Below are 22,059 nucleotides of genomic sequence, written 5' to 3' on the forward strand. Positions count from 1 at the left end.
GATCAAATCCACTGACCCACAGGTTGGTGGTGCGATTCCAGCTCTCACAGGTGAATGCTGCTGTTGTGTTCTTGGGCAAAACACTTACCGTATTTTGTCCCCAGTGTCTGCGTACACCGGCGTATGCATTTTTGTGTGAATGGGTGAGTGGTTCCTTGATATAAAGCGCTTTGAGTGTCTTGAAGGTGGAAAAAATTTATAATTTTACAATTTTTACAGCAGAATTCTTTGCCATTTCTGTCTGTATTTATAGATTTAAGCCATATTGGTCTAACACTGCAAATATCATATGCAAATTAAACATATTTTTTTGTACATGAACCCACAGAACGCCCCTTTGCATCTCTTGTACTTTTTCCTGCACTGCTCCTGGATATAGTTTACCTCAGAGTTTCCAGATGAAGAATATATGGACCGTTGCCATAGTGATTAACAATTGAAAACAAAATTGTACGCCTTTTGACTGGGGAAAGTGCCTCAAAATATAACACAAAGCTGAAACCTACAAATACAGGACTGAAGCGGCTCTGTGTGCATTCCGGCAGTAGCACAGTATCAGTCAATGTAGTAATAGTAACAGTTGGAGATGTTTTTATACTTTTAATTGGCCTAGATTTGTTCTTCCAGTTCTAGTTGTTCGATGAAAGTAAAACATAGTGTAGTTTAAGAACGTGTTGACATCAGCACTTAAACTTCTAATGCCTCTCTTGTGTCTTGTAATCCGTGGTGTTGTGGCGGCGGCGGCGGCGGTGACGGTGCAGTTTGTTGATGGCGTTCTATAAAACACAGGGAAAGTGTCCAGCCGCCTGTGGGGGAGTTATTTGCAGACCTTATGGCCCAGTGATCCATTTCTCTGTAGAGCCTCTGCCTGATGTGCCAGCTCTGTCTCCTTGTCCTAAAACACACTTTTGTTGTTAAAAGTCTCATCCAGCAGGTCGATTTGCAGCGCTGTTAGATTTGATTTATTTGCTATATTCACAGTTGTCAAAAAATCAATACACAGAAATGAACTGATGCTATAACTATTTAAAAAAAGTTGGTACAATTACACTGAAAAATCACAGAAATAGGCCTAGTTGTGAGAGTTTGGACCTTTCCTTACTAATTTTATCATGGTTAGAACTAATATTTGTTAATTATAAAAAAAAAATACTGTTAGTTTGTGTTGAAAATTACATTGTGTTATCTTAAAAATAGTGTTTATTTTCATTGTAGTATAAAAATTTGTATGGAGAATTAAGACGTTTCCTTTAGTCAAATTTCAAAAGTGTTTCAGTAATATTTTGACAGCAGTACTTCATTACTTGCACTTTTATAATGATAACATAACAGATAAATATGGGGAGACTATTGCTTATTCATTTGTTGTTTGTTTCTTATGTTAAATCAGTGATGAAAATGCATTAGTAAAGCTTTTTGTTCAAGCCTTTAGCAGAAGTTAATGTTATATAATATGCTATAGTTAAATGGCTTAGGTTTTGATGGTATGTGACTGCCCTCTACTGGTCTGTTTGTTTATTACAGTTATGGAATTAACATTTACTTATCAATAAATGGCCTTTGTTTGTCACTTGGTTTTAATTGTAGAACATTTTATCAGGCAGTTTATCATATAGACTCAGTGATGGAAGAAGTACTCGATTTGTTACTTAAATAAAAGTACAGATACCAGGACAAAAATACTTAAGTAAAAGTATCACATGAAAAAAAAATAAAAGTAAAGTATTAAATTACCTGGTTAAAAGTCTGTGCAATCTCTCAGTCGTCCAGGTGTTAAAGAGTAAAAAGTCAGGGCTTCAAATATATTGTTTTTGATAAAGATTTGTGCTGAATTTTGAGAATTTGAGTATTTGAGTTGTTTTATCTGTATATTTTTTTGCTCAAATAATTATGAACTTGATAAAAATAAACCTTCAGCCTTTACAGCAGGTTTCAAACAGTAGTAGTAATAAAAAAATACTTTACTTTTCAGTTCTGTAAAAACTGTAGTGGAGTAGAAAGTACAGATATCATCCCTCAATGTAGTGAATTTGTAACATAGATCAGAAAATAACATAACATGAGCCCTTCAATATCTCGTTCTTGTTTGAGTAATGTTGTAATCTCTCCCACTATTCATTAATGGGACAAATAACACAATTAAAAAGATTAAATATAAATTCTTGACACGTGTCCTGGTCTTTCTCAGCTCACAAACATCTAATTATAAAAGTATAAAAAGCTGTAACACAAGTAAAAGAAAAACTTTACTACTTTTACTTTGGTTCATTCCATCACTGTAATTGCATTTGGTGAATAATGTTCATTTAAGATTTATGCAGGGAAAACTTTTAGACAATCTATTTATTAATTCATTTTTGTCTTCAGTTCAAAAGCACTGTATCATTTCCTTCCACATCTAATAATAACAACAGGTCACATCATTTCCACATTTTTCTGTTGTGACTGTAAATACCCCTGTGCTTCTGTCTGAATGTTCCAGTTCTGTCCAGCAGATGGCAGCACTTCCACACCCAGTCTTCTGCACAGTCCTGGTCTTGCATCAGTTGTCAGACAGTCAATGAAAGTTGAAGTGTGAGATTCACTGTTTAATAATACATCAGTGGTCTGTGAGTGTGCAGCAACTGAAGAACCCCAAGAGCCCGATGCCTCAAAATGAATCATGGGGAGACAGAGTTATTTTATGTGAGTGTTGGGTTTTATGTGCAGCCAAAATATGTATTATTCATTATTTGGGGAGTTTACAATCTCTCCCTTTGAGACTACCGGTTCAGTCTAGTGGACATATGCATATAGACATGTAGAGTTATGGAGCTCTATAGCACCAAGGTATATTTCCCATTCATTTTTGCCATAGATTTTTTGAAATAAATTAAAATATTAAGAGTTTAAAGCCACGACGGGGGCTAACCAGCTTTGTGATAACTGCTGCAATTATTTTGAGTCCAATCTGAGTCCAAGTTTTGTGTTAAAACTTTAAAATCTGACGAAATGTTTTTGTAACTTTGCGTTTTATAAAGTTCCAAAGATACAGATAAATTAAATGATGTGTCTCACGCTCATTAGCCCCATGCAGCTTTCAAACTTTTCTTTATTTTTGGGGGGTTTTACAAGAAAAATGAATATTAAATGTACCTTTTTAACCTTGTGATTGATGGTCACTGTTGAAATTAAGCTGGTTTCCCTTTTCCAGGTGTATAGATAGAGCAGTATCTATACACTTATAGTTTAGTGGTTGTATTAGCATAGTAATTGAAGGATTATTCTATATCTGCCCTGCGTAAGGCCCATAGTTGCAGCGATAGCCTCAACACCTTGACCCCCTGCAGCAGATGAACGACTTCATTCCATCACAACGAAATGTAAACAAGCTCGTTCTCGTATGCAAATAAGACCATCCCACTGGCCTATACTTTTGATTAGACTTTGTTCTTTCAAGGTGACGCTTCTCCTTCCTTCTATAGACGTGTGTGTGGCCTCTAAGCACATCGCAGCTACTTGAAGACGGTTGAGTGTCAGTGTGCATTGAGCCCGGGCTGGTGTTTGAGAGCTCTCAGTGTAAATGGGATCCAGAGTGAGTAATAAAACAGTAGACAGGAAGTCCATCTAATCTTACGTGAACCGTGAAGTCTGACACCTTTTCACTTCTGCCTCGCTCACTGATGTTTCACCTTTGGGGCTGTAGATGTTATAATTAAAGTTTCAGTATGGCTTTTGAGATGAGGTTTTGGTTATTATTGTAATGATTAGAATCGAATTTGTGCGAATGCTCATAATTCAACAACATTCTGCAAAACTATGCTGGTATTAGCTGCAATGAGAAATGAATTATTTATCGTGCATGGCCTGTATTGGTTTTTAAATTGCCTACTTTTCTAAGTCAAATGTAAAAACCTGTAGGAAAAAAAAAGCTTGTGCACAATAATAACAACAGTATAGTACTTAAAGGAACTGTATGTAGCCTGTGTTTGTTTTGTGCTTTACACGTGAATCTTGGTTGCCAGCGTGTAAACCTGAAGACACATACTCGTTTTTGTCGTTATATAGACAGACCGTGCTTCATGTGAAAGCTCAGAACCTCCAGAATCCACTGCTGCAATAACTCTACAGCGCTGATTCATGATTGGCTGCAGGTGCTGGGCTTTAGGTAACGAGGATTTGGATCAGAGAAAGAGTCATTTTAAGCTTGAACCAACTGGATTTCAGCACAGAAACTTGCAGCTAAAACCAATATTTGTGCAATTACGGTCATATAAATCAATATTAGAATTGCTCTGTTTGATTAGAACAGCTACGTTTATGAAATTTTAACTCCACACAGCTCCTTTGATCAAAACGAACTATATATTTGATATCAACGCAGCGGTTCCACTGATCTACCACCTTAATTCCACATAATCTATTTTGCATTCATGACATGTCTATTAATCCCCTGCATTCCCAAACACAAGTGCTTCCACCTGTGCTCCTCCATTTGCCTCCTTTTCACCCTCCTCTCTCCCTCTCTCTGCTTCCTTGTCTCCTCTCCGCGCGTCACATGATCCACAGTCAATTGACACGTCGAGTGGGCTTCGCCAGCTGGTGCCTTTGCCTGCCACAATATGGCTGTTAAAGTGAATGTGCTTATATAGACATAGTCATAGTGTGCGCGTGTGAGTAGCAGCCTCCCCGAGCGTCCTCACACTCCCAGCCGACACACGCAGAGCTCCACCCGTGTCACAAACTGGGAAAATCATTACTTCATCCTCCAAAGACTTCACAGTACTTAAAATAGGCCCGGTTAGGTCATAGGAAGGAGGGGGGGGGGGGGGATTTTGAGCGGTGATTTTCGAGGGTTCGTGGGGTCAGAGCGGAGTTGGTTTTAACGACGTGGAGGTGATCTGAAGCCTTACAGACAGGTCAGGAGGGCACCTGTCATTTAAGAGCAGCTTAGATGCCTCATTCTCTCCGTAACCTCTCACTCTGTTTCTGTCAAACTTTTTCAATCCAGTATTTATTTCATTTGGGCTTTTCAGTGAGGAAATCAGTTGTACAGTTCGATGTGTAACTGATACTCAAAAAAGAGAAGGCAGAGGAAAAAACACAAGTGCATAACCCCTCTCACACTGCGGGAAAAAAAAGTGAATTTGCTTTTGTGTCTTCAGGCAAACCCGGTTTAATTTGTCTGATCATTTAAGCAATTCATTAAAGGTTCACGGTGTAGTCGTTTCAATCAATACTCGAAAAAGTAAAGGTACATGTGAAGCGCTTTTGATGTGGCTGTCACTTTAACTTATCGTTTGGTAAAGGTTGATTTCATAAAATTGGCCACGGAATATAAACATGATGGAGGCAAGAACTAGTTTCCCTATTGATTACATTGTACTTTACCATGAAATATCCAAAAGGTAAATTAACAAATGATGAACCTGATCGTTTCTATTAGTGCCGAGACCCAAGAACTCACTGTATTACAACGAAAATCTGCGTTTTAGCAATATTCATTTTATCTGCCCCCATCTGTTTTAAATATTATCGAACTATAGAATGTTGTGATGTCGTCTTAAACTAGTAAAGGCTCTGTGCTCTTTTATTCAAATGGAAAACATAAAATAAACAGCCTGTTAAAGTTAATCAACATAAAAAATTACCCTCAACCAATGGAAAAATCTACTTCTAGAACTGGAATACTCTCTTACACTTTTTACAAAACAACTAAACTCACTTAACTACAGATTCGTGTTCACTTTATTCTAACTACTATTATTATGTATTTTGTTTCCTCTTTGTTATATATGTACTTTTTCTCATATTTTCTGTATTAAAAGTGGCTCCTACATCATGATTATTGCTGTTGTAATTATTAATATATGTTTATGTATTATTATATATATGTTTTTCTTTATTTTTTGTATATTTTTATGACTTTGATGACTCTTCATTTCTGCATAATTAACTAGTAATAATATATTTTGGTATATACTCTCACATAACATAATACATAATCAAAATAAAGACTACCCAAGTATTTCATATGTAGAATACTTCAGTTTGTGGCGTTGTTTTAATATTATTTATATCTCAAAATCTGCATTAGCCTTAGCTCTGACACACAAAAACATCTCTTTGTAAACTCAGAAGTGTCCTGTGCTGAATTATTCTTTTTACTTGTGCAGTTTTTAACATGTCGTCAGTGACATCCACCCAGTAGCTCCCTGCCAGCTGCCTCATCTTTAAATATTTACTCATTTTAACGTGACTCTGCAAAAACCACATAGAGACACAACTGGACGAAAAGTAGTAACGCCTATAATCTTGAGTATCTGTGATTTTTCTTCTCACAATAACACGATACTATGACATAATCCTCCTAGACTGCACTTTTCACAACAGTCCAAGGGTTTGTTAGCCTGTTACCCAAATAAAAAAGTGAATAAATATTAATTAGACTTGATTTATTTCTTATTTGTGCATGTTTCTGTTTTGTTTTTGCACTGAGGAACTTGTTTGTCACACGGTGTTTGTGATGAGGCGCTGAAGAGTTCACTAAACTGATGTATTCTCCACTTTGAGTCATTTTTACTGTCAAGCTACAATAACACAGTTGGCGGACTCCATTATTCATCGGCTCGAGTGAACACAATGTCTAAAGAGAGAGAGAGAGAGGGAGAGAAAGAGAAAGAAAGAAAAAAGAAGACAGAGATATTTGTGTCAGTGTCTTCTGTGTGAGATTCAAACAAAAGCTTCATTCATGCGGCGTGTGTCTGAGAGAAGGCAGGCGGACTCGTGTGTTTGGTGCTGTCTTACGCAGGGGGACGGGGGATTGGACGGAGGAGGGTGACGGGGACGGGGGGGACAGGGGGACAGGTGGACAGGTGCAGCTGCCTCAGAAAGAGTCAGAGGTGAAGCAAAGGAACAAGGGTGAAGTGAGAGTCGGTTAAATTTGGCAAAACTCAAAACGAGAGACCAAATATGGAAGACAAAAGAGTATTTTCACTTCTACTACTAACTACTTTGTACAAAAAACATAGCGTTACATTATATTTGTCATGCTGTAACCTCAGTCGTGTGAAAGTATATCGACTTGATAGATATTTGATAGTGTTTTGATCTGTTTCAGTGATACTTTTGGCTTCTTCTTTAAGCCTAGCGTCCGTGTCCTCTGCAATTCAATACAATTTCATTTATACAGCACATTTTAAACAACTTCCGCTGACCCAAGTGCTTCATATAAAAGTAAAAAACAAAGAAATATACAGATAACACAGATAGTACATAGGAAAATAATAGTAAAACGTAAGATATCCTGTCTAGCTTGTGTTAAATGCCAGGGAGAAGAGGTGGGTTTTCAGTCTAGTCTTAAATTGCATTAAAGACTGAGAGTTTCTAAGAAGTTCGAGGGATTTATTTGCAAATTTCATTCTTGTTTTGTCTTTTTTTAGTCTTGTTTTAGCCCTTGTTTAGGCGTAGCTTTATCCTGGTGCTGTTAAAGAGCTGCTTTAGACCTGCTAACTCTCTAAAAGCCAAATATTTTCTTAAAGAAGACGTATTGTGCTTGTTTGTGCTATATAGTGATAATCTATGACACCTGTGGACCATTACGTTATAGTTTGCACATTTTAAACTGCAAAATTAATCTGAAATGACTTAATAATGATAATAATGATACTTTATAATGAATACTATTATAAAAAACTTTGAAACTTAGTGTAAAACTTTCTATATTTTACTTGGTGACTTTCCTATTCACTCTTTGACTCCTCACCTGTCTGTCCTTCCACCTCTAGAGAATATCGTCCTGTATTGCATAAACTTTTCCTACCAAACCCTTATTGCTCCCGTTGCAGTAAAAAAACATTTTACTTTCGCACCCATAACTACTGTCGCCTAAAATAGATTCTCGTTCTCATCTTTGCAGTTCTTGAAATAGCTTTGAGATGAACCACGAGTGATCCCAGCACGGAAAAAGCAGGAGGTGCGGTCGTTAATTAGAGGATTATCCTGATCTTTAATTGTACCTCAGAAAGTGTTTGTGCCATCTGCTCGTCGCCTTCCTCTCCGTCGTTTAATAATAGCATTTGAAGACTGCCCTCCACTCTCTGAAGGCACCATCGATTTTTCAGAGTCACGTGAAGACAACAAGAAATCCATGGAGTCGGGAGGTTTCCATAGCAACCATAATCACTTTTAATTCAGCGCCACGGACAGAGGAGAACCGCGGAGGATCTGGCTCGGACGTGTAAATAGTGAAAAAAGAACCCAAGGGACCCGGACTTTGTAAATACAACATTGAAATTGAGGTGATAATGGTGTGTTTGTTCTCTGATTTGAAGGTTGATGGCTCCAGCTCCCACGGGTGTTTACTGCTGTTGTGTCCTTAGGCAAGACGCTTAACCCACGCTGACCCTAGTGGCTGTGAGGAGTGTGAATGTGCGTGAATGGGTGGTTCCTGTAAAGCATTTTGGAGAAAGAAAAGCACAAGCCTATGGAAATGTGACTATTTAACATTTTAATTCATGACAACACGTGCTAAGTGAATAATTCCTTACATAATGGTTACTAACTGTTAATGAAAAAAGAGGTGAGGGGTTAGATTTGTAGGATTTCTTTGGGAGTTTTGAAATGGTTATGGACTTCATCAGGTTTGCAGACGCACATCCAGTAGAGTGAACAAACGGGAACGACAAATCCAACTTTAAATTCAAACCAAATTTCTGGACTGGCTAATCAAAAATCTGTGATATCAAATTAAAAACAAACATTAATTGAACTCTATTATTAAATCTTCAATAGCTCCTATAATTCTTAAGTTATATTCACCAAATTTTAGCAGTAGGTGAACAGAACTGAGATTTTTGGCAATATACACGGTTATAATTGTTCACTTACACTTGAACTTATCACTACTTAAACTAGGAGAAGTAAAAATGACAACATTTTAAAAAATAATGTTTTTTAAGTGTCCACCATTTTCAGTTTCAACACACTTTGCATAACATTTAAAGCATTTCCAGGCTTATGGCTCTTATCTGCTCCTCGATATTATGTTTTAAGTCGTTTATTGTCTGAGGTTTATTCACAAACACCTTTTCTTTAAGATCACCCCACAGGAAGAAATCAGGACGAGTCAGGTCTGTGGAGATCACATACTGCCCCCTGTCTTTGAAAACCACTTATTATTCCTTTAACGGCATTTACTCTCGGGGCATCTCTGGTATTAAAATGTCGACATAAAACACCTCTGGGTTTGTGAATTTGACCCATGTGACTCAAAGTACCACTGTACAATGAGGGTTCGTTCCTCGGTGCTGTATTTGCGCATATTAATGTCGGAAGGGTCGTTCTAAATGCTCTGAAAAAACGAAAGAAAAATACTTAGAAACAAAAGAGTTATGATTTTTTTTTTTTCAATTGCAGAAGGGAATCATTCAGATGGTGGGGCTCTGTGTGTGCTCAGTGTGTGTCAGTGTGTTAATGTGTTATGTAAATGTTAATGTTCTTGGTTCTTTACAGTCTCGGTAAATGAAAAGGGAGAGAAAAGCTTTTCATAAATACCTTTTGCTCATCCCCAGTAGAATCGCACGCCCCTCCCCTTCTCTCCTTCCCTCCTTCTCTCCTTTTTTCCTCTCATCCTTTCGTCCACTGACAGATAATAAGTCGTTATCAGCCTCTGTGGAGAGCTCCTATTTATCCACCAACCCTGTCATGCTTTTACCACTTTATTTTCACATTTATCCGTTTTCCCTGTTCTCACTTTCTTTTATCTCACACTTTTAATTTGACCACTATCCCAGCTGGAACACCCTTAATGACTATGGGGACTTCAGACAGACAGCTAGACCACGAGGAATAGCATGTGAAGCTAATTAATAGATTTACTTGTTTCCCTGTCTCTCCACTCACCCTTTTGTCACTCCTCACAGTCTTCTAACTGCAAAACAACAACATCTCCGCGGGAAAAAAAAATACCAACCAGCTGCCACTCAAGTCATCTCGGCTCTTCGTAGTATCTCACATGCACACACAAGCACGTGCGCGACGGTCGGTAATTTTCCTCCACGCTTCTCCGCTCTCGGCCAATCGGATGGCTCACGCGGGGAGGGGGGGGAAGGGGGAGGAGTCGGAGCGAGGCTGGGTGATTGACAGGCAGCGCCCTACAGGTGGAGGGAGAGAAGCAAGGAGTGAGGAGAGGAGGAGAGGAAGCGGAGGCTCTTGATACTACTACCTAGCTTGAGAGCGGTTCTCGTCTACACCTTGGTACACACTACACAACGGCGTCAGGATGAGCCAGTGCAGGAAGAGATGCAAGAGGCAGCTGACCAAAGTGGCACGTTATTTCTATCGCTTCCTCATGGGGACACTCACTCAAGGTAGGAAACAAAACTTCCCACAAAGATTTCTGAACAAGCTCACTGGATGCTGCTCATATGCAACAGTGCAGTTACGAGGTACAGAGTTGTTTTTGGGATTAGTTTTGTTTCACTGGTGTTAGGAATTCACATGTAGCCCTGTGCGCACCTGAGGTATGTGTTTCATCTTCAGACAGTGGGCTGTAAAGGCTACACATCAAAGCGCTGCAGCTGGGGCATGAGCCATAGTTGATAATGCACTATATATCCGGTTAGGTAATAGTACACCTGACCATTTTACTTATACTTACTTATACTTACACTTTTCTCTCTTGTCCTAGTGCTGCATGTAGAATTTTCCTGATGAATTATGTGCCCTCTGTGATTATTTTTGTCATGCTAATCTGTGAGATGGCTTAAATTCAAGTTCACTTTGATGGGTTTACATCTTCTATAGTTTTTGTTCTAATCCCAAAGCCGGAATCCGTTTCTGAACATGACCTAGTGACAACCTGCTGCTAAGTTCCACCTGCCTTGTCCTTTGTGAGAGACGTGAAGCCGTGGTTTTGCAGTAGTAGCGTTGCTTTAGGGAGGACACAAGTGTTTGTAGGATGTATTTAATGTGTTATTGTATCTGTGTGCTGCCTGGCTGGTGCTGGGAGGTGCAGTTAAGCTGTGTTTAGATGACCTTGTGTGAACGCTAATGTGACACACACGCCGCTCATCCGCACCTCTCAGCTCCTCGTTATCTCCTCACACTTTGACATCTGCAGTGCTCCTGCTCAAGCCAAAGGAAGCAGCTGGAACATGTGTCTCTGAAGGACACTTACACTTATGCTCTGGCTACTCATCAGGTCATAATGTTAGGAACAGTTTCTACTGTGGGAACTAATGGCAACTCATCACCCATCCAGCTCTTTTAGATCTACACTGGCATTACAAAAGATAGTCGTTTTTATGGTTTGAGAAGATTATATTGTCATGACAATCTGCCAGTGTTGAGAAGTAACTGAAAACGTACTGAAAATACATATTCTGAATACTAATCTTGAATAACTCTGGTACAGTTCCTTTTTGGTTTGATGATACTGAGGATGCAGTTACTTTTCATGATGCAATTTTGACAGTGTGTTCTGCTTGGCAGTGTTCATGTGTGATGTTTTGTCTCTAATTAGACATAAATGAATACATAGCACCAAGAATCAAGTTACGTTAGTTAAGTTAGTTGTAATCATATAATATAATGCAGCTATTCTTAGTGTTCAGAATGCAGTACTCTGATTGCCCCATGTACCAGAATATGTTACAAAATACATTTGAATGCAGGTATTCAGTATTCTGGAACTAAATACATTTATAAACTATTCTTCATATCACTGCAATCTGCAGTATATTTTTCATCTGGTGTAACGTATTTGTCCCATCAGCAAATAAAAAAGTCCATTGTTTGTTGAAAATATTATTAGTCAAAGGGATAAATAATAGAATCATTGTATTGTACTGATTCATGTGAAGAAATAAACTAATTTGTCACATTAAAACATAAAGGTTAAGATGGACTGTAAACACAGATTATAAACTGTTACATTCTGAATAAGAAAAACATCTTGAGCATTTTCCATTTGTGTAGATTAAATGAGATACACTGAGGATTAACATCAAAGCTAATCCTGAAATGCACTAATTACTAATTAATAACATCAGAAAAAACATAAAGCATCACCATAAAAGTTAGAAATATAAATAATATAATTTTAAGCTTTACTATAAATATTATACATGAAAAATCTAACTATAACATTCATTCTGTATCCTGCCTAACAGATCTTTATCTTATCTTTATAACATGCAGATGTTATAAAGATACAGCAAAGTTATAAAAATAGAGGTATAAAAGTTGTAAAGATCTCACCAAATGATTGACCGCAGCTATCATTAATAATCACTAAAAACATGTATTGGTTTGTTCATGGAGGAGATATACTTAACTGTACCTCAGTATTAAATATAACACAGACAATGAAAGTGAAAGTACAACCACATAAAAAAGTCAGGACACTGATGTCACTTAAAAGGATCATCATAACTGTGATTGCTCTGAACATTATATTTGCCTACATTTTAATGAGGCGTTTTATTGGCACGTTTTTCTGTCAGAGGAGGATACACAGCGGCTCGTGATTTACAGTAGCGTGTTTGCTTCCTCGTCCTGGAGCCTGAGCCAAGCCAGACAGACAGACACATTAACAGCATTTAGGTAATCTAAGCTGGCTGCATCCTGAGCTCTCAAACTGACCTTGTATAAGAATTAAAAAAAACCTTTGGACTATTCACAGCCTCATGGCCTCTCCTGTATCTCTCCCTCATAAAGTATTTATTAAAATATTGTGTCTTTTTGTGGGTTAGTTCAAATACACATGCTTAAGTTTACTCAGAAAGAGGTTGCCATGACTACTGGCTTGTGCGTGTCTGCTCCACCAATGGCGAGGCAGAAACACCCACTGTATAATGTATAACGCTTCAGAGAGATTTCATCAAGGCCATTCAGAGTTTGGTATTTGGGTGTGGAGCACTTGGAGCATTCGGAGACTTGAGGATGCCGTGTGTCGGGTTGGCGGAGCGGGAGCATGGATGACAGGAGGTTAATTGGTGCTTTTTCCACCTAACTAGATGAAGTCACTGACCCCTGAGATGCTCCACGGCGGTTCTGGTTTAGTTCTTGGTCAGCCTGTAATTAGCTGTGTCAGTTTCTATTCCCGGTCAAGCCAACGCAACACTGCACATGGACAAAACAGTGAATGCTTTTTGTGTTTATTTCGCAAAGTATTACAAAATCAGTTGTACTTTATAATGCAGTAATTAATACAGAACAATGTAACACGTGTTTAGTCATTTCTGGAGGTACAAAACAGCAAATATACAAGCTCAATTATGTATTTAATGTGTTTTGACCTGTTCTTAAGTGTGCCAAATCGCTCCATGAGTTCTCACTAGTAACTACGCCTCAACAAAGTAAAAGTTTTTGATGTATTTTTATTTCAATGCACTAAAAAAATAACAAAAGGGTTTTCTCCAGTTATATTTAGAAGTGTGCATGTGTCCCATTGTCCCATTCTAGATCCTAATTGGTAAAAAAATAAGGGTTATTTTTGGTCTGGTGTGCCCTGGAAACATCTAGTTACCTGTTGTGTAGCTCAGGCTAATGGAATGCAATGCGCTCTTTTTGTTTGGCGTTGTATTGTGTGTGTTATTTGATTTAAAGGTAGGTCGTATCTAGACTTGTCAATAGGTTTAGTGTCGATGGCTAGTAAATAGTGTTCCCCTGCCTTCTGCTCACACACAGACATATAGGGCTGTATTGTTAACCATTATCTGCCTGGTCCACACGCCTGACACTATCTGAGGCTGGAGATGTGACTTTGACAGCGGAGCGTCTCCCAGAGCTGTATCGATCCATGCCTCGACAATATTCTTATCTTTAACACGAGTAAACCCAGGCGCTCCATACAGACTGCACACTGTTGTCTGGGCAGTTAAATTTAATGTATATATTATCCTTTTTCTTTTTTTTAAATAGACATCCTGTATATAATGTGATTGCTTTGTCTTTAGTCAAATGTATTCAGTGTTTACTAAGTACTTTTTTGTGTGTAAAATGGCATTGTACCTGGTTTCAACCTCAGGCTAGTAACACAAGTTCACGTTACCAGGAACTGCTTACCTTAAAACAATAAACTGTTTTTAATGAATTGTTGCAGTGTATGTCTCTGTTTCTGGACCCGACTTTAGACCTGGTCTGGTCTCAGGTCAGGAGTCTCGTCTGGACTCTAATTTGGACTCTAGTCTGGAGTCTGGTCTGGACGCTTTGGTCTGGACTCTGGTCTGGTCTCTGGTCTGGTCTCTGGTCTGAACTCTGGTCTGGTCTGGTCTCTGGTCTGGTCTCTAGTCTCATCTGGTCTGGTCTCTGGTCCGGTCTCTGGTCTGGACTCTGGACTAGACTCTGGTCCAGTCTCTTGTCTGGACTCTTTGGCCTGGTCTCTGATCTGGTCTCTGGTTTGATCTCTGCTTTGGACTCTGGACTGGTCTCTGGTCCTGTCTCTGGTCTCGTCTTTGGCCTGGACTCTGGTCTGGTCTCCGGTCTTGTCTCTGCTCCATTTTCTGGTCTGGACTCTGGTCTGGTCTCTAGTCCGGTCCTTGGTCCGGTCTCTGGTCTCTCTGGTCTGGTCTCTAGTCCGGTCCTTGGTCCGGTCTCTGGTCTCTCTGGTCTGGTCTCTGGTCTAAACTCTGTCTCTGTTTCAGTCACATCCTCCATAATGGTCGTCTAGTGTCTGATTGTCCAGCTGTTATTCATATTTGTCCCTTCCCCTTAATGTCTCTAGTTGACGCTGTTTATATCTGAGGGCACATAGAATCTGGCAAATGTCCTCTTTGCCCCATGGTGCCCAGCAGGGGTTTCAGGAAATAGCCTCATCCATTTGGTGGTGTGGAGCAGGTCTCATTTGTTATGGCTTTGACAGTTTGCTAAATGAAACTGGATGTTAATCTTCCAGCAGAGGCCATTAGCACTTTGTACTGTCTAATTAATGACCACTGATTACATTCACATATGTGGCTTCCGCTTTCTCCACTGCTTTTTAGAGCACAGTTTACAGTATTTCTCTAAGAGCCTGACAGCACATCTGAGGTGAAAAAGTAACAATTCTTTAAATCGTGTTTTGAAGAATTGGTGAAGTCCCTTTTTCTTTGCTCCTCTCTGTAGTTGGCATTAAATTTTCTTGCTTCTATATAGTTCTACATTTTTGGAGTCTTGCTCACTGCTGGGATTAAGGGATGTGCATCATGTCAGGATCAGGAAGTGTGTTGTTAGCATGCTTTACCGTGTTGGTATAACTCTGCTGTGGTATCTAAAAGTTGCAAAGCTCTTTTAAAGTCATCATGGTGAATAATTCAGAATGCATAAAATACATGATGAATAACTCTGGACCCCTGCAAACTGTTAAAAATAAACCCGTTTAGTTTTTCATTATTAACATGTGTACACAGTGGTGGTTCTTTCTTTTTTGTGTGTGTATCAGACCAAAGAGATTTAGCTATGAGTCTGATGAATAAAAACATGGACAGTGCGAGCTGTGGTCTGGTCACTGGTCTGACTCTGGTCCTGTCTCTGGTCTGGACTCGGGTCTGGTCTGGTCTTGGTCCTGACTCTGGTCTCTGGTCTGATCTGGTCTTTTCTGACTCTGGTCTCTGGTCTGGACTCTGGTCTTGGTCCTGACTGTGGTCTCTGGGCTGGTCTTGGTCTTGTCTCTGGTCTCTGGTCTCTGGTCTCTGGTCTCTGGTCTCTGGTCTCTGGTCTCTGGTCTCTGGTCTCTGGTCTTGGTCCTGGTCTTGTTCCTGCCTCTGGTCTGGTCTCTGGTCTTGGTCCTGGTCTTGGTCCTGCCTCTGGTCTGGTCTCTGGTCTTGGTCCTGGTCCTGGTCCTGGTCTTGGTCCTGCCTCTGGTCTGGTCTCTGGTCTTGGTCCTGGTCTTGATCCTGCCTCTGGTCTGGTCTCTGGTCTTGGTCTTGGTCTTGGTCTTGGTCTTGGTCTTGGTCTTGGTCCTGGTCTTGGTCCTGGTCTTGGTCCTGCCTCTGGTCTGGTCTCTGGTCTTGGTTCTGGTCTTGGTCCTGGTCTCGTTCTGGTCTTGGTCCTGCCTCTGGTCTGGTCTCTGGTCTTGGTCCTGGTCTTGGTCCTGGTCTTGGTCCTGGTCTTGGTCCTGGTCTTGTTCTGGTCTTGGTCTTGGTCCTGGTCTTGGTCCTGGTCTCGTTCTGGTCCTGGTCCTGCCTCTGGTCTGGTCTCTGGTCTTGGTCCTGGTCTTGGTCCTGGTCTCGTTCTGGTCTTGGTCCTGGCTCTGGTCTTGGTCCTGATCTTGGTTCTGGTCTTGGTCCTGGTCTCATTCTGGTCTTGGTCCTGGCTCTGGTTTTGGCCCTGATCTTGGTTCTGGTCTTGGTCCTGGTCTTGGTCTTGGTCCTGCCTCTGGTCTGGTCTCTGGTCTTGGTCCTGGTCTCTGGTCTCTGGTCTCTGGTCTCTGGTCTTGGTCCTGGTCTTGGTCCTGTCTCTGGTCTGGTCTCTGGTCTGGTCTCTGGTCTCTGGTCTTGGTCCTGGTCTTGGTCCTGTCTCTGGTCTGGTCTCTGGTCTGGTCTCTGGTCTCTGGTCTCTGGTCTTGGTCCTGGTCTCTGGTCTTGGTCCTGGTCTTGGTCCTGCCTCTGGTCTGGTCTCTGGTCTTGGTCCTGGTCTTGGTCCTGGTCTTGGTCCTGGTCTTGGTCCTGGTCCTGGTCCTGGTCTTGGTCCTGGTCTTGGTCCTGGTCCTGGTCTTGGTCTCGTTCTGGTCTTGGTCCTGCCTCTGGTCCTGCCTTGAAGCGGCTGACTGCTCGTCTCTTCTCACTCTGTGAAAGTGTTGAAATGTGGGCAGTGATCCGCCTGTTTACAGTTCTGCTCATTTGATCAGAGCCTCATTAACATGCCACGCTCACGACGGCCCCGAAAGCCGCTCTGCTTCACAATTAAATGAAATTGGCAGGGCACCCGAGGGTGACAGTGATTTATAAATGACCCGTACAATCACCTAACAACTATTCTAAACCCATCGATCAAGGACGACCAGTGATGGGAAGAATACTGTGAAAATGTGTTTAGTCACAGAATACTGAATACCTGCATTAAAATGTATTTTGTAACGTATTCTGTTAAATAGACCAGTCGGAGCACTGTATTCTGAGTACTTTGAATACTTTTACACCAAATTGCACTCTATTATTATGAACAAACATGACACATAAAAACAAACAGCTTGATTGTTGTTGCACTGTCGCACACACACACACACGCACGCACATACACACGCACACACACATCGTAAGAGCTGTGTTTTGTTTATTCTCTCTAATACTGTACAGTCCAAAGGCAAAATTGTGTGATCCAATACCACCAAGTATTAGTAACAGTACCGGAATACAGTTACTCAAAATTAGTATTCAGAACATGTATTAGCAGTTACTTCCCAACACTGAGTACAACAAAGTATCAGAGAATATTGACACTGCATGTATGTATACTGTTACACTACACTACACTACTGCTGCTACTGCAATATTATATTACTAACTTCAAATTCTAAGTCAGATGTTATGCCCAGACAGTTACTTGAGTACACACTTTCAACTATTTTTACTTTAGTAGTAATTTTCCCAAATATTTTTCAATTTTTTTGCTCTCATTTCTGCATTTGCTCTCATTTTTTTGCAAGTTACAGCTCTCGTTGGCAGAGCAGACAGATCCACTGACCCACAGGTTGGCGGTGCGATCCCAGCTCCCACAGATGAATACTGTCGTTGAGTCCTTGGGCAAGACACTTAACTCACTTCACCACCAGTGTTTGCGTACACTGGTGTATGAATGTGCGAGTGAATGAGTGAGTTTCGTTATGTAAAGTGCCTTGAAGGTGGAAACGCGCTGTATAAAAATGTGACTATTTGACCATTTACTATTAATTGTGTTGATAGTATTTATTCAAACGCCATAAATGTGGATGTATTATTGTAATATATGCACATAAAGTGTATTGTTTGGACATGGCAGAGCACCTGTTCTATTGGACCCCTGTTGCTCTTTGACGAGGACCCCCTGTGGACAAATTGTGTTTTGCTTTAATAGTCATTACGTGCCCATCAGTCACCTTCTCGCTTTTCATTTCACCGTTTAAATAAATGCCGATAACGAAGCGGCGATGGCATTAATAAAACATACCACTGTGTTATGACCAATTTCAGAGTGGCCCCCGCTGCGTTGGGATCTTTTTGATATTCTGAGGGAGTATTTGTAGAAAGGAGTGAGACGTGTCCCAGTGAGGGGGAGCACGGGCGCAGTGGGGAGGGGCTGTTCATTAAGACTTACTTCACTTACTCACAGTTCAGGCCTGTGGTGAGATGTGAGCCAGACTGAGAAGCGTGTTGTCTTATGTGACTGGATCGTCTTATCGAGTACGCACGAATAAATAAGGTCAGGTTCTGTTAATGCTGGAGATTAGCCTATTGACACTTGCATCCATTTACTGTTATTACTGCGACGGAGCTCAGACTTTGTGCTTCGAGCGATGAGACAATCACCACTGAACTTCTCATAAGATATTCTATTCATATTGTCTTTACATTATTCACACTCTCTTCACAATTTCCCGGATCACTCACACATCACATAAGAAAAGAATCAATCCTCAGATACGAATTTGAGTAGTTGATCCTGAGTAGTTTTGTCGTCTTTGTTGAAATCAGAACTTACGTCGGATTTACACTAAACACGCGTCCGGTACGTGCTTTGAAAAGGTTACGTACGGATTGCCTGTTACACCAACTACGACAACTACGCGCACGCACTCCGCCGAGGTCAGTGTGGCAGGCGTAAAGGTCAGGGAGCAGAGGTCATAGGTCAGTAAGTATCAGAGGAAATTGATACTGTATGGATGTGGCAGGGAGGTCAGAGGTCAGAGGTGAGTGTGGCAGGCGCAGAGATCAGAGGTGAGTATGGCAGGGCGCAGAGGTCAGTGTGGCAGGGTATAGAGATCAAAGGTCAGAGGTCATGTGGCAGGCGCTTTGGTTTTAAGAGTCCCGTACAGCGGCGCATTTGCAGTCTGTGTACATCAAGCGTAAGAACATATTGTTAGAAACTGCAGCTTTCACACCACCTTCTCTCGAGTTCTTTTACTGTTGGCTTGATTACTCTTTTTATTTTAATGTGCAAACTTGGTCGCTGATGCAAACAACACCATCAACACCTCTAACGCCACCAACGCCACCCCCGAACTAAAATAATTTACATACATTACAATTAGAAATATATAATAAAAGACAAAATTACAGCACATACCTCGCTCGCTGACCCAGACGTAGGAGGTAGAATGACTTTTTGTCACGGTTCCTGCTCTGCTCTCCCCGTGTCCTCGTCTTCCCCCCTCCCTCACCTGTCTGTCTCCGGAGCTGGGCGGAATCCGGACTCCTCCCACGCGCACCTGCTCCCCATCAGCGCAATCAACGCCACCTGCCGTGGATAAGAGGGGTTTGGACGAGTCACTCGGCGCCGGAACGTCCGCGTGTTTCACGTGATTATACTCTTGGCTACGTACTTTGATTCATGCTCGTCCTCTGTGTCTCACTCAACCCCTTTTGTCCTGCTCCAGATCTCCGTCCCTGAACCTGCTCCGGACTACCCCAGCACCCGCACCTCCGCCCTGGTATGTCTTGTATCCTCACTGCCGTGCACTGTGTCTCTCTACGCTCACGGACCCGCACCCACGCTCCCCAGCTACGTTGGACCTATGAACTCTGATCTCTATGAACACTTCTATGAACTTTGATTTCGATAAACATTTATTGTAGCTACTTTGGATCTATGAACTCTGATCTCTATGAACTTTGACTTCGATTAACATTTATTGTAGCTACTTTGGATCTATGAACTCTGATCTCTATGAACTTTGACTTCAATTAACATTTATTGAGAATAAAGACATTATAAAACTTTGTGAGTCCCGCTACTCTGGTCCTTACGCCCCGCTGGTTACGACACTTTTACTTCGATTATTAACTTAATTTTTACTTTAATATACTTGGAAAACCGCACGCCACACTTCTGCTCGTACCAGGTGTGCGTCTCTATCAAGTGCTACCAAAATAAAAATACTAAAATACCATGTAACATATTATCCCAAGATGATTTAAATAAAAGGTAAATCAAAATTATGGCAGTAAAATTGACTGTTTTGTGTTGCAAATTACATTATGTTGTAAAATAGATATGATTCCGTAATATTGAAATTTGACCATCAACAGCAGCACTAATAGACAAGGAGAATCATGTGTGTTGCTCAAGGACACAACAACAACAGACATTTAAGCTGGAATCAAACCACTGGCCATTGTATCTGAGTCAACTATACAACACATCATACAGAAATGTGCGGTTTTATTTGCCTTTTAGTGTTGAAACTACTGATTCAAAGAAGAATAACATAAAACTTTGTTGCCAGACGCCAAGATTCTCACTTTTTAAATGTTCTGTCTGTGTTTGACACCTCCTGACTCACATGCTCACACTCCAGAAGAAATAAAATTAAATAAAGTCTAAATTTAACCAGCATCAGGTCAGAATTGGCACAGACTCTCTATTTTTAAGAGCATGGGTGATTCTTGGCGTGAGTGTGTGTGTGTTTTCTGATCAGACTGGGAGAGGACAGCTGGTTTGTAGACTGAATAATCCCCATTGCTCTCATAATTATCAATAGCTATTATTATTCTGGCCACACTCCCACTCTCACCCACTCAGGGCTGAACGTGTGTTTGAAATTGAGATAAAGTCCAGCGTATTTGGATGAAAATATTGCATTGCATATTTATGTATACAGTACATATATTTGAATCCCTTTAGTTCAGAGAGAAACGCACGAGAGAAATTGAGAAAAATCATCCCAGTGGATATAAATAGCCTAAAGTAGCAATTAAAACCCACCTTTGCTTTTTCATTTTCCCATTAAATTTAGCAATATCTTTGGATTATATTCCAGAAAAGCCTTAGCCTATAGCTGTCTTTACCTTTCTTAATTCAACACTTCACCTTTGACCTTTCGTCCAACTTATCATATGTAGTTAAGAAAAGAATTCATTCACGCTCGCAGCTAACTCCCTTTGGATGTGTCTTTTAATGGGTTTTGGGCGCTTTTATCTCACTGCTCTGCCGCTCCTCATCTCTTCCTTAAACACACTATTATCTTTCTCAAATCTGTCTTCTTGAGTTTATTCTGGCTCTTTTTCTCCCGGTCTTGTCAGAAAGGTGTGAAACGGCACCTCTATCTGTCATGTGTGTACGCGCTCACATGAGACTCACACATGCTAAAAATAAACTCTTATTAGTAGCAGAGTCAGAGCGTGAGGGAGAGGAGGAGAGGGGCTGAAAGAGAGGTGCCACTTCTGTAAAGAGGACAAAAGTGAACGTGTGATGAGGACACGGAGGACTGGGGTTCTATTGTCTGTTATGGTAAGAATAGTTCAGTCCTGCAGGAAATTTGAATGTACTGTATCCATGCACACGTTCATGGACACAGGTGGTTGTAAAAATGAATGTGGAGGTTCTATTATGAAGGAAACAAAATGATAAAAACTGATTTAGGTTGTATTTTAGGTTCAATACAGCTAACTTCTCCATTCTGCATGTAAAAACTGAGCTGCAGAGGCTGTACCAGCGCTGATTACTTTACTATACTTTACTATATTAGCTTGCAATAATTAGATGCCTCTCCTTTTTCAAACTTCTTGCTCAATGTTCTATTTTTAAGCAAATTCATGATCGGCCGCAGGTGCTGGAATTAAGTAGTGAGGATTCCAATCTTAGAGAGTCATTTTAGGTTTAAACTAACTGGATTTAGCTTTAGCAACCCAAAATAATAGACCCACGTGAGGCTTTCTCTGCTTTCCAAGTCCGCATCGCTTGTATCTTAGGACACAGAGAGGTCATTTTCACAAACATGATTCATGTGACATCTTTAGCTCTAGTTTAGACCTCGTATTGATTGTTACTAATCCTTGTAAACTTTTAGATCGCAGCCGAATGGACTTTTCTCTCCGGTGGCGCTGTCCGTGGTGCTGAAGTGTTTATATTCACGGGCACACACTGTCCTCTATCTGTTCCCTTTAACTTCCTGCTTATCAA

General features: G+C 40.6%; 1 protein-coding gene across 2 annotated transcripts in view; it reads left to right on the forward strand.

Annotated features, from left to right (window-relative positions):
• Nucleotides 1-22,059, forward strand: part of LOC117382734 (Kv channel-interacting protein 2-like) — a 99,560-nt gene that overhangs the window by 36,826 nt on the left and 40,675 nt on the right. The window contains exon 1 of one of the 2 annotated variants that reach the window (XM_055227016.1): nt 10,247-10,349. The exons of the other annotated variant lie outside the window; for it this stretch is intronic. Coding sequence (XP_055082991.1) covers nt 10,262-10,349 — 88 coding nt within the window. The 5' untranslated portion in view covers nt 10,247-10,261. Of the gene's footprint in view, nt 1-10,246; nt 10,350-22,059 lie in introns of those variants that run through there. 2 annotated transcript variants of the gene reach the window in all.

Source organism: Periophthalmus magnuspinnatus, chromosome 15 (genome assembly GCF_009829125.3).
Source record: "Periophthalmus magnuspinnatus isolate fPerMag1 chromosome 15, fPerMag1.2.pri, whole genome shotgun sequence".
NCBI classification, from domain to species: Eukaryota; Metazoa; Chordata; class Actinopteri; order Gobiiformes; family Gobiidae; genus Periophthalmus; species Periophthalmus magnuspinnatus.